A 19,584-nucleotide genomic window follows, 5' to 3' on the forward strand; every position below is an offset into this window, starting at 1 on the left:
TCCCCTCAGTTAGGCGCATCCCTGACACAAGGGAACTAAGAAAAGATAAAGTACTTAGTCATGGTTCCCTACTCTGTGTACTTGAACACACACAAACATATGAAGTTGGCCTATACTGAACTAGACCCTTGGTCCATCCAACTCAGTACTGTCCACTTAGACCAGTGATGGCGAATCTTTTCGAGACCGAGTGCCCAAATTGCAACCCAAAACCCACTTACTTATCACAAAGTGCCAACATGGCAATTTAACCCAAAAACTGAGGTTTAAAGTTTAGAAAAAATGGTTGGCTCCAAGGCACACGTCACTCAGGAGTAAGCTTGGTGAAGCAACCGTGCAATGCTTCGAAAGGGTGAATCACGACCCTAGGAGGGTTTACTCAGAAGCAAGCCCCATTGCCAGCAACCGAGCTTACTTCCAGGTAAAGGATCATGCCCAGGGCAGCCTAGATCTGTGTGGGGTGTGTATGTGTGATTTTCCACCACCCCACATGACGAACTCTGTGCACACGTGCCCACAGAAAGAGCTCTGAGTGCCACCTCTGGCACCCGTGTCATAGGTTCGCCAACCCTGATTTAGACTGTCAATTTTCCAGGGCAGGAAGTATTTCACATCACCTGTACCTGTTGATGGAGATGTTGGGGTCTGGTCCTGGGACCTTTTGTATGCCAAGCAAATGCTCTACTACTCAGCCCTCCCCTTACATGATAGTCTAGCTTTACTTGAAACAGGATTCACTAGTACCTTAGTTTTCACTGTGCGGCATTACTTTAATTTCCTACCTTGTGCCTTACGTGAAGAAGCTGGAGCCCCTGTGTAAAAGCTTAGACCATCATGGATTGTGCTTACCCAAAGAATTATCTAAAATGGAAGAAAGACTTCTTTCTCCTGTCCTGAGTTTTTTATAATCTACCTTGAGGAGTCCATCTCACCTAGGGAAAAATAGGAAAGCCTATTTTTTTGGCAATTTGGCTCTTAGCAAACTCTGTCCCTTTTGGGAGTAACCTAGCAGCAGAGTGTGAAGCAGTGAGCCACTGTCTGCCTTCTGCCAGTGCCACTAGCATGACTGACAGCCGGAGCATTCAGGACAAGGAGCTTGATGCCCCTTTTTTTCTGCCAGCCACTAGCCTACAGCCAGGCTGGGGTAGGGAGCAATCACAAAAACTGAAACACCGGGGTGAACACTTGGGTGGAGAGCATCGTGATGGCCAGGTGTTTTCTCAGCTTCCCATACATCCTGTCACATCTTCAAGTAGCAGTGACTGAGCTGGTTTTACTTATGGTGGGGGTTTGCAAATGGTCAGTAAGGCACTCTTAATAAATAACTGTGCTGGATTATGAGCAGCTGCATAAGGAAAGCCTTAGGAGTTCGAAGAGGAATCTGAAGTAACTTCTATTACTTCCCCCTCCTCCGCCCCAGGAGTGATTCACATCTTCCTTTCACAACATACACACACTAAGTAAGTTTATTGTCTTTTATTTAGCTCAGTAGTTTGGTGGACAAGAAAAGCAATGTGATACATTATTGGTTATTACAGAAAGAACAGTGATATTGTGCCTTAAAACAGTTACAATTTCAAACACCCACATCTTTACTGAACTGTCAGGGTATTTTTGTCAGAAAGAAAGAATGATTTAATTTCAAACTCCTCCTTAGACCCAAGATTCTCAGTCTACTGAAATAGTGCTGACTTGTCTCTTAGATATTTCCCTTTAACCCCTAACCTACGATCTCCCTAAGAGTATACAGGACATCTGCTCCATTCCTACCTCTTTATCAGCCCGAGCCCTGTGAATCTATACTATACTAAAGTTGTCTGAATTCTTTTCCTTCAATGGGCAAAACTGATGTATTTTCATGATAGTTTCCCCTGCTTTTCTGTTGCATCCCCAAGCCCTATTTCAGGCAATGACTGAATTAACCCACACAACTCTCATCCTTTCGTGGATGTTCCACAACCTCTCATTGCCCAGTGCTTAGAATCTTCCCATCCCACCTTTAGGCAGGAATTTGCTGGGATATCTGAAAGTGGAACTAGAGACTGTCAAGTCAGACATTTATCCACACCTGCAATTAATCTATAAGAAAATGGCCCACAGAGACTAGTAGCCCAGACCTCCAAAATGTCATTGTTATTACCCCTGTTTCCTTTTACGCCTACTTCACAAAATCTATAATCTCCACGAAGTCAAGTTAGAATCCCACTGGAACACCTCCAGGCGAGTGCCCATAGGGAGGGCATTTTTACTGCTGTAAACCCATGCTGTTTCAAAAGAGGGATTTGCCACCCCGGATTGGGCTGCCTGTCCTATGTTACAGTCACAATCCTGCAATACATATAATTACTTTAATAACCAAGTTTGTTCCATGTGAAGTTGGTTTATATCACCATCTTTGTAAAGCAGGGCTTCACAGATCTCAGAAGACAGGTTGCAATGGAACTCAGAAAGTTCACTGTGATGCCTAACACTTTCAGCAATGATTTTGGTGTAGTATTTCTCAATGAGAATTACAAAGCTTATTTACACATCAGAAAACGTTGGGTTGTACATGAAGTTCTTGTCCTCACTTGTTTATATCTTAACTTTGTACCATTTAACAGTGATGTAAGAATTCCTTCCCTAACCGGTTGCTTTCTATACTGGCTCCAATATTTACTTAAATTAAGCTTTTAAATCAATTATGGAATTATCAGCAATTGCAGAGAATTTTGGCTAGGGTTATAGGTTACGGTTTTGTTGAACTATGACAGCTGGAATGATCCCCATATTTATTTATATACATCACTTTTGTCCTAGCTTTATTAAAACTACAACAAAGAGGTTAGGATGATGGTTTTGGTAGCAATTAGAAAATATGGTAATTAATATATGATTGAAGACTGAAAAACAAGTTTCATTCATACATTTTTGAGTTGACTTCTAGAACCAAAAAAAATTGTTAAGGCCTATTGTAATGTATTCCTTGCCACTGAAAACTGAGGTGTGAAAATACTGTACACCAATATTAATAAGGTCCAGCAAAAAGCAATCTCCCCAAATAAGCACTCCATACTACAGAAGAGCATACAGCATTTGGTGCCAAAAATATCTTTTCATGCGGGGAATGGGGCACAGAGCATATTTCATTCAACTGTTAAATAATGTTTTTCCCCTTGCAATTAAATTATAAAGAAATTGATCTAATAGCCCAGGCCTCCAAAGTACAAGACATTATTATCTGAACGATTCCCTGATAGATGACTAATTTTAGCTTGAAATAGCCCTTCCAAGTAGATTTCTTTCCTACTATGACAATTTTTGTACAATGCTTATTATTAAGCCTTGTGAAAAGTTAACTCAATATGTTGTGGAGTGCAGCACCTTAGAGACAAAATGGATTGTTAGGGCAGGAGCTACCACCTAAGGCTTTATATTCTATAGCAACTCCTAGGACTTTTCTCTGCTTTGCAGTTTAAACTGGGTGGAAACACTACCGGTAGTAGCAACATGGAGAAAGTATTACTCTAGTAGGAGAGAGTATTATTAGGTCTTATTAAACACCTGTACTACTACCACACTCCAAACTACGACCTGTCCTGCCATTTTAGTGACCATTTATGCTTTACACAATACTAGCAGTAAAGCCCATTTTATGGTGAAATAAAATAGGTTCTAGAGGACAGAGGATTAATCTATCATTAATGAATGAACGTCTCCTTGCCGCTCCCTGCAACCTTTAAGGGGACTGCTTCACTTCCCAACTGTGCTGCACTGAATCCATAATGAAGGCATCCTCAATAGTGTTGCCAATCCCCAGATAGTGGCTGGAGATCTCCCACTATTACAACTGATCTCCAGGCAACAGATATCAGCCCACCTGGAGACAACGGTTGCTTTGGAAGACAGACTCTGAGGCACAATACCCCGTATAAGTCCTTCCCTTTGCACACACCTCAGGCTTCACTCCTCAAATTGTGTTCCCAACTCAGAGCTGGCAAACCTAGATTTGGGAAACCCAGATTCACTCTACCACGGCACACATTGGGTGAATTTGGCCAGACACAAACTCTCAACCTTACCCACCTGACAGGGTTGTTGTGCAGACATTGGAGAGGAGGGAAATGATGTACTCTGTTTTAGGTTCTCAGTGGAGAGGAAGGCAGGGGATATATGAAGCAAATAAACCAATAAATAAAATGAAACTAGTAACCTCTTCCTTTGTCAAAGGGAAGAGAGGCTGGGGCTGGTGGGAGGTAAGAACACTGTGGATAGGGGGATGGGTCATGGGAAGGGGCTAGGGAGAAAGATGGGAATGTTGTCAATGGGGAAAAAGAGAGGAAAAGTAAAAACATGGCTGAGGAGAAAGGTAGAAACATTTCAAAGGGGAGAAAGAAAGGGGCTAGGGGAAAGGTAAAAACATTGTGGAAGGGAAGGAAGAAAGGGGGCTGGGGAGAAAGGTAGGAACGTTGTCAATGGGAAAGAGGCTGTGGAAGGGAAGGAAGGGACTGCATAGAGCTGTGCAGCTGCCAGCCAGTTGCAGCCACAACTAGACAGCTAAGTGAATCTTGCTGACAGGGCTTCAGTGTGCCTGTTGGGGCAGGGGGCTTAGCAACAGAGCCAGGCCCGACTTGGGTTTTGGGGCAGGGGAGGGTGAGCAGTGGACTGGAGAAGCTGTTGCCAGGACTGTGGAAGGGCAGCTTGCTGCCTCTGTCCTGCCGGGCTCAGCTTCAGTTTTGGAGCCAGGGGAGGGCAGGCAGCAGACTGGGAGGGCTGTTGCCAGGCCGGCAGGAGGGCAGCTTGCTACTGCTGCTCCACCGGGCCCGGCTTGGTCTTTGTGGGGTTGAAGAGAGCAAGCAGGAGAATGAGGAGCTTCTGCAAGGCCTGGCTGGGAGGGCAGTTTGCTGCTGATGCCTTACCGGATACGGCTTGCTCCTGGATCAGAGGGGGAAGGCGGACAGGGAAGTGGTGAGGGAAGCACTTCCCACCAATGACTGCACAGGACTCACTTACATAGTTGGAAGTAAGTCCTGCACGCCAATTGGTGAGAAGTGTGTCACTAACTCATTCTGTTCCTTAGTGAATTATGTATAGAGATATCTAAGGCTTCCAGATAACATATTGGAAACAAGAAATTTGCTAACCCACTATAAAATAATGTACTGAATGTAATATATCAGTGATCCTACAGCAACAACTTCTCCAACAGCCAATCATTTTGGATATTGTCATTACAGTGCTTAACACTGTGTTTTCAGTCATTTATTACCACTCAGATGAGATAATGTTTATTATATTTTAATCCACAACTTAATTTTGCAAATAAATGCATATCTATTTTCCATCATATAATATCCACATTTATATTCTTGCATACAAAACTGTATATGTTTTGTAATACCTTTTTGTGTACATCTGAAAATCAAACCAAGGATACAGAATCGGGATGTAAGAAGAAGCCCTTACATTCTAGCCATTTCATTAAAATGCTCATTCTCTCTAGAGACCTAATTCTGTTGGCCAAACATGCAGATACCAAGCCACACAACTGATTCATAAAAATATTCCAACCTTGCCAACATCAGACACATATCACTGACCATTTTTGGCAACTCATCTTAAAGGCTGAGGGATGGGTCTAGTGGTGAGCTATTTTTACTCTTAAGTACAACCTTCTCAATTTGCAGTAGTGTATATCATTAGCAACAGCAGTTCAGTGGGTGAATAATACTTCTGAATCACAATGATTTACTAGTTTCAAATTCAAGCCCAAAATAAAAGTTGAAGATTCTCCAACTAAACATAACTATAAGTAAATTTAACTAAAGACCAAATTTTGTGCTGTTCTGAGACTCTCAGATGGAGCCAATTAACACTTGGGATATGGCAAATACACAGCTGTTCAATTACACAAAATATGACATCTTCATTGTAGGGGCATTTTGCAAGTACTGACAAAGACTCAAATACTAATCTTTAAGGTGCTCACTGTTCACATGTAAATGTACTCTAACATCCAATACAAAATGGTTGTTTACAGAATCCTAAATAGGCAAAAATAGTAATAAATGGCTTTCTATTAGGGCAGAGTATTAGCTCATCTAATCTAGCACAGTCTACTGTAACTGGCAAAGGCCTTCAAACATTAGGTATCTGGCACAGATGCATCTTTCCCACTGAGAAAGTTTAATAAGATTCTGAGGACTCAACACTGATATGATTGGTTCTGCCTCACGAATTCTAATATATGCCACTATGTGATGAATGTCAGTCATTAATGACTTTGTATAAAAGCTTATTGTAACTGTGCACCATATTTAAGACACATACACAAAATATATATTACAAAAGTCACATTAAAGAGTTTTATGGAGATGCCAGAAAGCTATGTAAATTATTCCGCATAGTTCATGCATGCTATAGGAAAATATTATGGCATTAAATGCCCATTTGCTGTTCACGGACATAAAAAACACTCAAGTTTAACAACATCCAAAGTCAACAGAGGTGACTCATCTATCTGTACTATTCAGCCAACCGCAACACAAAGTGCAATCATATGCAGAGTTACTCTTATCTAAAGTCATTGATTTCAATGAGCTTACCATACAGTTACTCTGTACAGGACTGGATTGGCAAACTTTTTAAAAATAATACAATTGTCTCTAGTTTTGTTTTGAAATGTTAATGAAAGGTTTTGACAAGATATTAACATTTTAAACATATGACTGGCCCAAAGACATAACTTATATTCAAAGAAGGAAATGCTACAAAAATTAATTTAATTGAAGGTTCTAAAGAATGTTTTTTAATTACTGTGCCTCCTACTAAAATTCCACAGTACTTATACACCATAGAACGTATTGATAAATTTGACTGCAATGCACATTAGGGATCCCTTGGAAATTAGCTTATATTAAATACAAGAACTGTGATACTTGATTTAAACTACATGTTTACACTTAACATTCATTGGCACTGCATTGGCCAGTGACACCAAAGTTTTTCTATCACAATTGTATTATATCTTATTAAATTATGCTAGACTGGCACAGCTCTTGATGTATCCCTTCCAAAAGCTTATGAACTATTACCTCAAGAGCAGACTATTAATGCAAACTGTAGCAGTTATATTCTGATTCTAAAGGTTCACTTGGGTGTATGTTGACAATATCAACACAAGGTCAAATTTTCAGGTAGTGCACTACTCCTAATGCCTATATTTGACCCTAAGCACTTATTTGTGAGGAATATTGTTTTATTTCTTTAATTATTGTGGGGAAAAGCCACGGTTGAGGCATGATCAGATATCTATTCTTTGCAACAAGCTTAAATATCAAAGTACTTGATATCTTATACATGTTCAGGTGATGACTACTGATTTTTCCATGCAAATGCCAGTGAGATTCACAGACATATAATTTAGCAGGCATATATGTCTATTTATTGACTTTGCCTAACAAGCACAGCAATATTATCTTATTGAAAGTGCTATTCTACTAGACAACAGAAAAGTGACATATGCCAATTGGCGATCCTTGGAGAAATGAATTAAAATTAAAAAGAAGCAAGTAAACTTATTATATATTATATTTTTTGTTTATTTAAGTTTTTATATCCCGCCTTGGTTCAAGGTGGTCTTTCACACTCCTGTGTTCCAGGGAGTTCAGGGCAGCATACATGGCTTTCCACTCACCTTGTCATGCTCACAGCCATTCTATAAAGATAAAGTTAGGCTGAGAAAGAGTCACAGAGACAGCCTGCAAGCTTCATGGCAGAGGAGGGGATCTGATTTGAACCTGTACTGAACTGGTTCTCTTTGAAGTAAATGATCTCCAAATCAAGAAGGCCACAATTTAACTACATTTAAAAATATATTACTTGCATCCACTACATGGATTTTTGCTTAATCCTAAGAAGAACACTGTTGGATCAAACCACTGATCCCTTTAGTCCACACAGCAGCCAACCAGTCACCCTGGAATTCCAACAAGCAGGAGACAAGTCCTTGTCCCCCTGCCAATTTGCCTCCTAGCACTAGGTTTCAGAGGCTTTTCTGTCTTTAAATATGGAGATTCCTTTTACTAACTATGGCAAATTGACATTGATAGACCTATCTGTGAATTTGTCTAACCCCCTTTTAAAGTCATCTATGCTTGTGACCATTAGAACATTACTTGGCCCCTTCTGCACACGCAAAATAATGCGTTTTCAAACCACATTCACAACTGTTTGCAAGTGGATTTTTCTATTCCGCACAGCTTCAAAGGGCACTGAAAGCAGTTTGAAAGTGCATTATTCTGCATGTGTGGAATGAGCCCTTGTTTCAAGAATATATATGCTGCATCTCCAAAGATCTACTCAATGCGGCTTACAACTACTAGTAACACATTCCAGTTTAATTACATTCCACAATTTAATTGCTGGTTGAGAAAAGTAGCATTCCCTTTTGTTGGTCCTATTGTTCGTCCTATTGCCCATCAACTTCACTGGATATCCCTGAGTTTTAGTAAAAAATCCTGGACACTTCAGCTTTCCTCATAGGAAAGGAGCTCCAACCCTTTGATCATCTTGTCTATCCCCTTCTGTACCTTTTCAAGCTCTGCAATTTCCTTTTTGAGATACAGTGACCAACCCAAATCAAACTCAACTAGCCAAACCCTGTGTGCTTCTGAAATGTCAAGAGACTCTTCCCAGCTCTGCCACCTGAGAACTTGCTGTTGGAAGATGTCAGTGATTGAACTGGAGTCCTTTATATATGCAAAGCAGATGTTTTACTGCTGAGCTGCTCAAGGCGTGTATATTAGAACCCCTGTCTGGGAGAAGCCTAACTTCATGATATATATTCTGCAAAACATGAAATTTCACTAACTAAAGAGAAATCAAGCAGTAAAATCTGTAGAAATAGTGAGCAGAGTGCACCACACTTCTATTCAGTTTGGTAAAAATAATGTAAAGAAAAAAAGCAAAAATGATAATGGCTCCATCACCACTGTCTTTTAAAGTGATTTTAAAAACAGCATTAATTTCAACATCTTGCCAATCCCTCCCCTTTAATAATTAAAGACTTAAACCTGAATAACCCTGCCAAGTACTGCAAAAATTACTGCTGCAGAATTCACACCTGCAAATCCATACATACTATTGGGAAGTAAGTCTGAGTTCATTGAGACTTTTGAGCAATTACACATCACCCAGTAACAAAGTTGCCTTTTGAGAACCAAGCAATAATTCAAGAGTTTTAACTGTTTGTTTCTAGGATGTTTCCAATATATACACAGAACTTATTCCAAATTATGAATTTCATTACTACAGAAATAGGTAGGCTATCCTGCTTTCTCCTCTGTAGCTATCACCAGTAGTAAAAGATAAATGTAATGCATAGGTTCTCTAATCTAAGTTTGGCTACTCTTGGGATTTCACATTAAAGTTATCAATAATTGACACAGTTTCATTTGACAGTCCTCATTTTAAAAGCTCCAGATGGATGATAGCATTTCTAATTATTACTGTTTACAGGCCACCCTATTCTTAATCCAGGCATTCTGTCAATAGAACAAAGTTTATTTCCATTTCAAGTGGGCAACTGACTCCTGAGTTGAAATGGTTTCTAAAGACATCCACTAAACCTAGAACTAGGGTAAATAGTAATAGGTATGAGGGCTTTTGTTGTTGTTGCAATAGCTAATTTTCAGGAGTCTTGGCTATTCTTGCAACACTATTATAATTTCCTAGCCATCACTGCTACTTCTCAGGGAAGTGACTAGATTAGAACATATAATGGCAATCTACTGTATGAGAGGCCTAGTCCAAAAGTGAACACATAAATCAAAGCACAGAAGCTTCACCTGTATTTCCTCAGGATTATTCAATGGTTTTGTTGAGCAACCCTTAAAGCTGTATTTTAATTATTTAAGCTACAATAATAATAGAGCCTCATTCAGGAGTCTCAAGTTTCAAGTCAGTTGCTATGGAAAACACCCTTACCCTAACTAGTAAATGACACATCACTGGAAGAAGTTTATTTATTGCAGTCATAGACCATCCATAAAACTTAGAATAAACCAATACAAATTCCACTACATAACAAATAATAAGCATTCTGAGGAGATCTTATTCACATATACCATATGACTTAAGAACGGGGATAATATAACAATCCATTAAAACTTTAAGACCAATTTGTGTAAAATTCTCAAATACTAACAACATTAAGCAGTAAAATATATGAAGAAAATAGCTGTAAGATCTATCACTTTTATACTAATACAATCGATTTAAATTAAACTATCTCAGATTCACATCACACAGTGTTGGTGCAAAGATGCCATCCCTCAACCATAGGTACACCAACTGGAAGCGCAGGAAAGCTCAGCAGTCCAAATTAACAGGGGGGACCCTCATTAGGAAAATGGAGCAGCCTAGCCTGATAACTCAGTCAGTCTCAGTGGCTTTCCCCTAATCTTAGACGGAAGGTATGCCAAGAAGCGGCCATCCGCATTTAGGGCCTGGTCCATCCTCGCGGGGAAGGAGGATGTCACAGGCGGGGATAGAGCCACTGACTTAAATTTCACTGTGACAGTTGCTGCCTCACCCCCATCTTAATAGGCTTGGGGGGGGGGGGTGGATTTCACTCCGGGGCCAGTGAGGGGAGGCACGCCGAAGTGGGGCTGCAGAAGAACCGGGAGGGGTGGCGGGATGGCTGGCAATCCCCGAGGCCCGCTCCCTGCTCTTTCTCCGGGGCGGTGACGGTCAGGGTGAAAGGGGGGGGGGGGGCGGGAAGAACCACCCGAAAAAGCACCGCCGTTTCCTCTCAGCACCGACCGGGAGGACTGGGGGGGGGCAAAAGAAGAGCGGAGCGAAGGGAAGAGAACAAGATGGCGACGGCGACGCCTCGTCCCGTTCTCCAACTCGAACCTCCCAATCCAGGCTCTGGATTTAGTCCCAGACCGCCTGCCTGGGCCCAAGGAGAGGCCCGCTAGTTCCTCGCCCTGGTCGACTCGAGGGACGGAGGAGGAACGGCAAAAAGGTTCTCAATAAGTCCCCTGCCTCTAGCTCCCCCCGCCCGCCGGCATTGCCCTTTTTGGGCATTCATTCCTCTTGCCCCCCCCCCCCCTTGATATTTCCATCGCACCTTTGAATTTGAGGTCGGTGGGCGGATCGAGGACCAGGATCTGCTCGTGCTTGGCCAGAGCCCCGGCGGCCGCCATCGTCGTTCACACGTTCGCTCAGCCCGGGGGATGAGAAGACACGCCGGTCGAGGGAGAAAGGAAGCGGACGGTGTAGTAGGAAAAGAACCAGCGGCGGCGGTGGCGGCGGCGGCAGACAACCTCCTCCTCGTTCCCAGAAGGCGCGCGCGCGCAAGGACGGAAGGGGGGCGCGCGCGCGTGCTTCGCCTTTATTCTCCCCCGCCGCTGCCTCCTCCCCCTGCCGCCAGGACTGCTTCGTTCTACACCCCACGCGCCCGCCCAGCGCACTGCGATCGACGCCGACTCTGGCGCGGGCACGAGGACAGACGTCTAGTTCTAGAACCCGCACGTCGGCCTATCGGGGCGCGCGCGCACGACTGCCGCGTTCAAGCTCCGCCCCCTTTCTCCCTTCCCCTCAGTACGTCGGTTGACAGCTTGCTAGACGCGGGCCTCCTTTCACACGGGCCGGGGGGAGGTGTTGTGATTGTGGGAAGTGAGGGGAAGGGAATGGAAACCGGAAGGGAAAATGGCCGCAGAAGGCGAGCAGCAGGATCTTCCAACGTAATAGAGAGGCTGACTGACTGCGACTTCCCGCATGTTCGACGATCTCGAGCTTCTGTGAGCGCTCTTGGGACGTTGCATGCTGGGAAATGTAGTCTCCAAAGCCATAAGTGGGAGTTTGCGGGTCTCCTGTCAGCTGCGGATGAGAAACTGGCTCTTTCCTTCACCGATGGAGTCTGACGGTCTGCGGACCTTCTCCCACTTCTTCCGCCTGTTTCCTGGAGTACACTTACGGCTCACAAGGAAATATATGACAGATGGCTCTCCCGGTGCGATACGTTGACCAGATTCAATATAAAAATTAATTGTATTTAGCCAAAGGCCGACTCACGCCAAGGTTCCCATTAGTTACTGGGCTTAGTAGCCACTAGCCATTGATGCTCTTGTCCTCCATATCAGTCTGTCTCACCCACTTTTAAACCATTTTTGGTCCTGGACATTACCACGTAGGAAAAGTCCGTTCCCTTTTTCTCTCTCCTGTATGTTTCTGTTTTTGTATCCTAACCTGCTTTGGATTCCCATTGAGAAGCAAAGTGGCATATAAATGCATAAATAAATTGTGAGGCCATTTTTAGATATAGATAAATGTTTATTATGTGTTCTCTTCATTTGTTGTTGCCCTTCTCATTAAAACTAAAAGAAAACTACAGAGTTTTAACTCTTGTGGGTCTTTAAGGTGCTACTGGACTGCAATCTAAGTTATAAAAGACAGCACAGTAAAGGCAGTTTAGTACATATGTGAACAATGAAATATAACTGGATCTCACAAATTAAAGACAAAGAACAGAAAAAAAATACATTGGATGAACTGATTTTCACAATTAGAGGATGATGACCTGCAGACATGCTCAGCAAGCAGTCCAAGGAAGAGGAAAATAAAGCTTACAGTTTCCCATGCAATGAAAATTAAAACTTTTATTATCTATCTAGAAACAGCCTATATCTTATACAGGAATTCCCATTCTGTAGAAATGTCCTCTGAACAGTTTTGCTTTACACAGTCTGCAAAACTGTACAAGCAATGGGGTGTTGTGTGGTTTCCAGGCTTGTTCTAGCAGCATTTTCTCCTAACATTTCGCCTGCATCTGTGACTGGCATCTTTTATATATGAAAACAAATATATAAAAACAAAGTTCCATGTTTTCGTTCCAGAAATCTTCCATAAGTCTCAAGAGGAAAGCATTTGGTTTCATTTATATATTACTATTTAAAATAATTTGAACTGTTGAATGTATTAAGCTCCAAAATTCCTAAGCTTTTAAAAAGTCCACCATAAATGATAATGTCCCTTCATGATGATCATATTGCCAACACTTTTTCGAAAAATTTGTATGCATCTTTGCCAGTTTTTCTGGTGACATATACCGATGGAAAATGTGTTTATTAACCTTTTCTTTACATTTGGTTTATTGCTAATATATTTCGTTTGTAACTGGTACTATACTATGAAATACTATTCTTGCATTTTTATCTGAGATGATTTATAAAATATTCATTTCCTTTTCAGCCAATAGAAAGCTCATAGTTTTATAGCTGGAATCCCTGACAGTCTTTTAATGAATTATTCATGTGGCCACTGTGTGGGTGATAATAATGAGAGCTTACTAGATTGCACCTTGCAACTGATACATGGTATGTGAGAGACATTTTGAAATCTTTCTTCCATCAGACCTTATATAGCTTTGTAATTCCTTGAAACAGGCATTAAGAATATAATCAAAATTAAGAAATAGTAGCTTTTCATCTTGCTTCACATTTTATCAGTTAGTTCTGTTCCTCTTAGTGTTATCCGATCCCTACAGAACAGAAACATTTTTCCAATCCAGCTTCTCTTTTCTCTATAGCCTAATGTAGAAAAGCATTAAGCAATACTTTCTCTTCCAGGCTGCTGATCTAGAATCTGGATGGCTTCATCTTCTGCCATTCCTTTGGCTTTTTCTCCTGTGCCAACTGAATTATGCAGCTTCCAACCCTTCCCAAAAGAGCATGTTATCCATACATAATATAATTTGAATGTCTAATTTGAAAATATAAATGGAAAATTCAGTCGGAAAGGAATAGGTCCAGTTTATACAAGCCAGTAGACCCCAGACAATTGCCTTCAGAGCATGCTAGGTTATCTCAATGATCCTGTATTCATAATTGAATGTGGCAGGTATGAGCAAGGAGGAGAAATGCCTGGTCTCTCCCCCTAACCAGGGGCGTACCTAGGCAAACTGGCGCCCGGGGACAAAACCTGAGTTTGGCGCCCCCCCCCCCCGGCCCGGCGTATGGGCGGCCACCCTCCCCCACCATGACCAAACAATTATTTTTTGTACCAGCTCACAAATCACCTCCCACTCCCATCAAAACATACATGGCTCTCTACCCACCAACTCTTTTCCTAATTTCCTAATCACAACGACCCTATGAGGTAGGTTGTTAGCCTGAGAAACAATTCCAAGCTAGTGCAAGTGGGTATTAAGCATGGAAATCTCTCACAAATCACCCCCAGCAAAACATTTACCAAACAAATGTCAGCATCATCTCTCACAAAACACCTCCAGTGGAATCCACTTTCATTGGTGTTTAAACTAGGAAGCTCAGATTCTTCTTTTAAATCTACCTTAAAGGGAGAATCTGGGGTCCCCGGTTAAAACAAAATTGAAAGTGATGCTTTTGGGGGTGGAGTCTCCCCCACCTTGAAATAGCATCACTTTTGAGGGTTGGAGATTCAGATGAAACAAATAGCAGATTCGGCTGGAATCTGGACAAATTGGGCACTTTCAGACAAAAATTGTCTGATTATGTCCTGCCCAAAAATTACCAAATGCGAATGCAAAGTATTTGGGTTGGGGGGGGGGGTATTTTTGGTGTTTTCAGCCTGCAGGGAGTGCATTTTTTTAAAGCTAAGCGACACCATGATTTCAGGGCATCATCCAGAGACTGCCCTGATGATACCACTGAGTTTGGCAATGTTTGGTTCAGGGGCAGCAAAGTTATGGACCCCCAAATGGAATGCCCCATCCCCACTGTTTTCAATGGAAGCTAACAGGAGATGGGGCTACCCATTGAGGGACCATAATTTTAGTTTCCCTGAACATAACTTCACCAAACTTGGGTGGCATCATAGAATAGTTACCAGATGATACCCTGAAATTTTGGTGTCACTAGCTAAAATACATCCCTTCCAGGCACTGAAATGTGCCCAAGATTCTTTGTTTTGCAGTGACTTTGCTCCATTGTAGCTAATGAGGAATTTCTGGGGCAGGCTGCACATTTTTGAAGATAGAGGTGCCAGACTTTCAAGGTGACTCCAAGAGGCCTTGAGTAATAGCATCCAATCTTGGTGAGCTTTTGCTTCTGGGTGGGGGAGTTGAGAGAGTTCTGAGAGAACTCAGCCCACAGGCTTTCATGTGCAGGAGCGGGGAAAAAAAATAAGCCTTTTGGGGGCCCATAAAATTGAACCCCCCCAGAAGCAAAGGTCTCCAAACCTGGATGCTATTACCAGGAGGCCTTCCTAGAGCCACCCTGAAAGTCTGGTGCCTCTATCTTCAAAAATGTGCAGCCTGCCTACACACTCAGAAATTCCCCATTGGCTACAATGGAGCAAAGTCACTGCAAAACAAAGAATCTTGGGCAAATTTCTTGGGGTGCCTGGAAGGGGTGTATTTTTAAAGCTAGTGACACCAAAATTTCCGGGTATCATCTGGTAACTATTCTTAGGATGCCACCCAAATTTGGTGAAGTTATGTTCAGGGAAACCAAAGTTATGGTCCCTCAAATGGGTAGACCCTATCTCCTGTTAGCTTCCATTGAAAACAATGGGGATGGGGCACCCCATTTGGGGGTCCATAACTTTGCACCCCCTAAACCAAACATCACCAAATTTGGGTGGTATCATAAGGCCAGTATCTGGATGATACCCTGAAATTTTGGTGCCGATAGCCTTAAAAATGCGCCCCCTGCAGGCCGGAACGTGAAAAAACACTTAAAAAATTTAAAAACACACAAACGACCCTGAAATGTTGGCGCCCCCCCACGTGACCAAATGGGGGGTGCCCGGGGACATAGGGTACCCCCTGTCCCTAGGCAGGAACGCCACTGCCCCTAACTCTCTTTCTACCACTGTGACATACAATTTTGGTAGATTATGTAACTAATTAATTGATTTAAGTTGAGCTTTGAAGTAAGCATTTGAAGCATTTCATGATATGTATCCTAGAGCCCTGAAAGAATCCTTAGAAACAAGATGCATGTGTAAAGTGACACTCCTAGATGAAGGAAGGTGGAGCAGGATTGCATACTTTTTTGTAGTATGAAGCGTTCATGCTTCAGGCATATTTCTCTGATTTAAAAAAATAATAATTGTATCATTTGAATTTTACAGTTTATAGTAATTTCCTTCTTCATACATTTTCAAATGATACTTTCCCGCCCTTTTCTCCCTCCCCCCATTACTTCTTCTTCATAGTTTTGTCACACAAACAGCAGTAAGTTCATTCTCTGTTGCCTCTTCTCCCATATTTCTTCATTGACTCAAGCTTCTTTCATCCAGTCCACATATATTATCCATATCTTCGAATTTTCATTCTGTTTATCTTGCCACATCGGCATACCTCTCTGATTGAAATCTCTACATCCATTTTACAATTTTATTTTTGGAATACTAAAGAATGTCGTGCTTTTTCCACCACCATCTCGTGTCACTGATCCTATGACAGCACAGTTGTTTTCGCTGTAATGAGCTCTTCTTTCCACATATTGTAACAAACATAGAAGTATCAAACAGCAATACTCTTAACAAAATATTTGATACTCAAATGTTTTTACTTTTTAGAATTTGTACCTGTTAACATGAAGATTGATCTTAAACACAAACTGTTTAAAAATTCAGGATCATCTGACTTTGTAGAAAATGCCTAGAACCCAAGTACCAAGGAGGGAAAGTGGTGGGATGAGGGAATATTAACCACCTCCTTAAATTAACAAAAGCAACATTAAAGAAAATATTCATTTCATCAGCATAATGTTACCCTTTATTACATTTGTTTTTTTATTCTGCCTGGCAACCCAATGATACAATTTTAAAGTTATACCCCTCTAAGCCCATTGACCTAAATGGATTTAAAAGGGTGCAGCTCTGGCACAGCAAAAGACATTGTACATCGCCTACTCTCAGTTTTGACATTTATAATCCTACCATTACAAAGTGAATTATGTGACATTACCTTAGAAAAATTTCAAATACATAACTTGTACTTATCCTTTCCTTTCTGGAGAAGCAAGAAATGACTACCAATCGATCACAGCCTTTTTCTCATGTGCCCCTTGCTTGGTTTTTCTTGTTAGTAATTCATTACTAACATCTTCCATCTTCTGATCCGAGGATGGATTAGGAATTATTCTATTTCATCAAATTCACACATTCTACACTGTTGTGTCTTAAATGTACTTTGAATAACTTAAACCTGCTATGTCATTCGAAAGTTTGTCTTGTGTTGTAGAACAGCAATCCAAAATTTCTGCAGCTAACCCACTTACAGTTTCTGCATTAGAAATTATGTGTATTACATCTTATTCCTGTGGCTCTCAAATGGTTGGCTCTCTTGTGGGTGATTCACCAGAGAAGGAAGAAAGAAGCCAGGTGAGCTGGGAGAGCAGGTCAATGACAAATTTGGATTTGTCTTTGCATAATGTATGAAATAGCTATGATGTTCTTTAGTTACTTGTTGTAGTTAAAGAAAAAGACCAGAATCACAAAAATTAAGAATATTTATTAGTATCACTCATTATAGAATAAAAATAATTCTTTTAGGCACAAACCATGTTTGTGATCATGCAATACAAATATAGAACAAATGTATTAACAGAGAGGAGTGTAACTTTCCATACATAAGGATCAATGGGTCCAGCCCAGTCACAGCCCTTTCATAAACAACACAGAGTGATAGTACTTAGCACAAAGCATCACACTGGCATTTAATTACTGGTTTACATTTAAGCAATTAAAGCTGGGTAAGACAATCTGTACACAATATACTGTACATCTCCATAGACACTAGAGTGCACAAAAGGCACCGAAAAGCTACCACAGGTGGTTTAAAAAAAATAAGAGCATTGTTTAGATTGAATACTATTGACCATTATTAAAATTAAGCACTCTAAACCAGTGATGGCAAACCTTTTCGAGACCGAGTGCCCAAATTGTAACCCAAAACCCACTTATTTATCGCAAAGTGCCAACATAGCAATTTAACCTGAATATTGAGGTTTTAGTTTAGTTGGCTCCGAGGCGTGCGTTACTAGGGAGTAAACTTGATGGTAGTCGGTGGCTTTGCTTTGAAGCAACCGTGCAACTCTTCCAACTGGTGAATCACGACCCTAGGAGGGTTTACTCAGAAGCAAGCCCCATTGCCAGCAATTGAGCTTACTCCCAGGTAAAGGATTGCATTTTAATTCTTCATATGAAAATCAATGGGGTTTAAAAGCGCTTAACAGGGTTACCTACACTGCTTCCCCAAAACTTGGTCTTGGATTTAATGCTAATAATTCAGCCCAGCGGCCCAAGCCAGCCTAGATGTGTGGGTGGGGGCACTCTGTGTGTGCCCACAGAGAGGGCTCTGAGTGCCACCTCTGGCACCCATGCCATAGGTTCGCCACCACTGCTCTAGACCTATCTGATGGTACTTGTGGGGGGCGGGGCGGGGGGGAGGGATCTGATTATTTAGTAGAAAGCGTGTGATTCTATCAGTTGCAGTTGTAAGTCATTTATTCCATTTTAACATTTCTGAATAGCAAGTATATAACATTCTAGTGAATTTTCACAAAATTTTATACTCTGTGGGAATCTGGTCTCTGAGAAAGTACACACTTGGCCTATTTCTCTTTCCCTTATGTCATATTTTGGCAGCAAACAGATACTATTTGCAGGGAATCACCAAGCAAGAATATCTCGAGATGTCCTGCCAAGCAGCTCCTTGTTTTGACTGAGAGCAAAATAAATGATGCTAATTTCCTGCACAGCAAATGTAACTTCCATGCACTCTGGTCCCAAGGTGCGTGCTTGCACATTGTTGCCAGAGATACTGTTCAATGCATTTTACCTGAGACAGGGACATGGTAGTATAGAAAAGATGTCATTTCAATCTCCATGACTGTACTGAAGGTAGAAGGTGGTCTGTTTAGACCCTCAGAATGTCCTCACAAGGCTATTCCATGTTACAAATAAATATATTGATAAATTTTCTCTTCTACTACTATCAGTCTTCACAGAATCATGGAGTTGGAAGGCACCATACTAGTCCTGGTCAATGCAGGATTAGCCTAGAGCAGTGATGGCGAACCTATGACAAATGTCTCAAAGGCAACATGCCACAATGTTTTGGGTGGCACGTCAGAATTCACCAACACTCAACAGCAACTATTATCCCTGCTTGAGTCATTTTTGTAATTCATATAATACATAGCTCCTACTGTATTTTTTAATGAATTTGTAATTAATTGTTTTCTTTTGTTTGAGGGAGGGAGTGTATGTCAGGCCAGTAGAGTCAAGTTAGGCATTTCCAAATCATTGACATGCCAAGCCTAAAAGATTCACCATCACTGGCCTAGAGCATCCCTTATTGTAAATAATCCTTGCTGCAAGTTTAACAGCATATATCACTTACAGGGAAATCCTAAATATCTTTAGTTGGACCCAAAACCCACTGAGTTAAATAGAACATTAGTTACCACTACACCTATGATTGTAGAATTCCTATGCTCAGATTAGCTAGCCAGTAAAAATAAACTACTACAATAGACAGCTTTATATACTTAAGTGTGTAAGTGTATAAAGTTACCTTTAAGAAGTACAACTTAGGAGGTCACGTAA

General features: G+C 41.4%; 1 protein-coding gene across 1 annotated transcript in view; it reads right to left on the reverse strand.

The window, feature by feature from the left end:
- Window positions 1–11,411, reverse strand: part of VAPA (VAMP associated protein A) — a 43,585-nt gene extending 32,174 nt beyond the window's left edge. Inside the window, exon 1 of the mRNA XM_048508221.1 lies at window positions 11,114–11,411. Within this exon, the coding sequence (XP_048364178.1) occupies window positions 11,114–11,189 (76 nt within the window). The 5' untranslated portion in view covers window positions 11,190–11,411. The remainder of the gene's footprint in view (window positions 1–11,113) is intronic.
- Between the last annotated feature and the right edge of the window lie 8,173 nt (window positions 11,412–19,584).

The sequence above is a fragment of the Sphaerodactylus townsendi genome, linkage group LG09 (assembly GCF_021028975.2).
Source record: "Sphaerodactylus townsendi isolate TG3544 linkage group LG09, MPM_Stown_v2.3, whole genome shotgun sequence".
Lineage (NCBI taxonomy): Eukaryota > Metazoa > Chordata > Lepidosauria > Squamata > Sphaerodactylidae > Sphaerodactylus > Sphaerodactylus townsendi.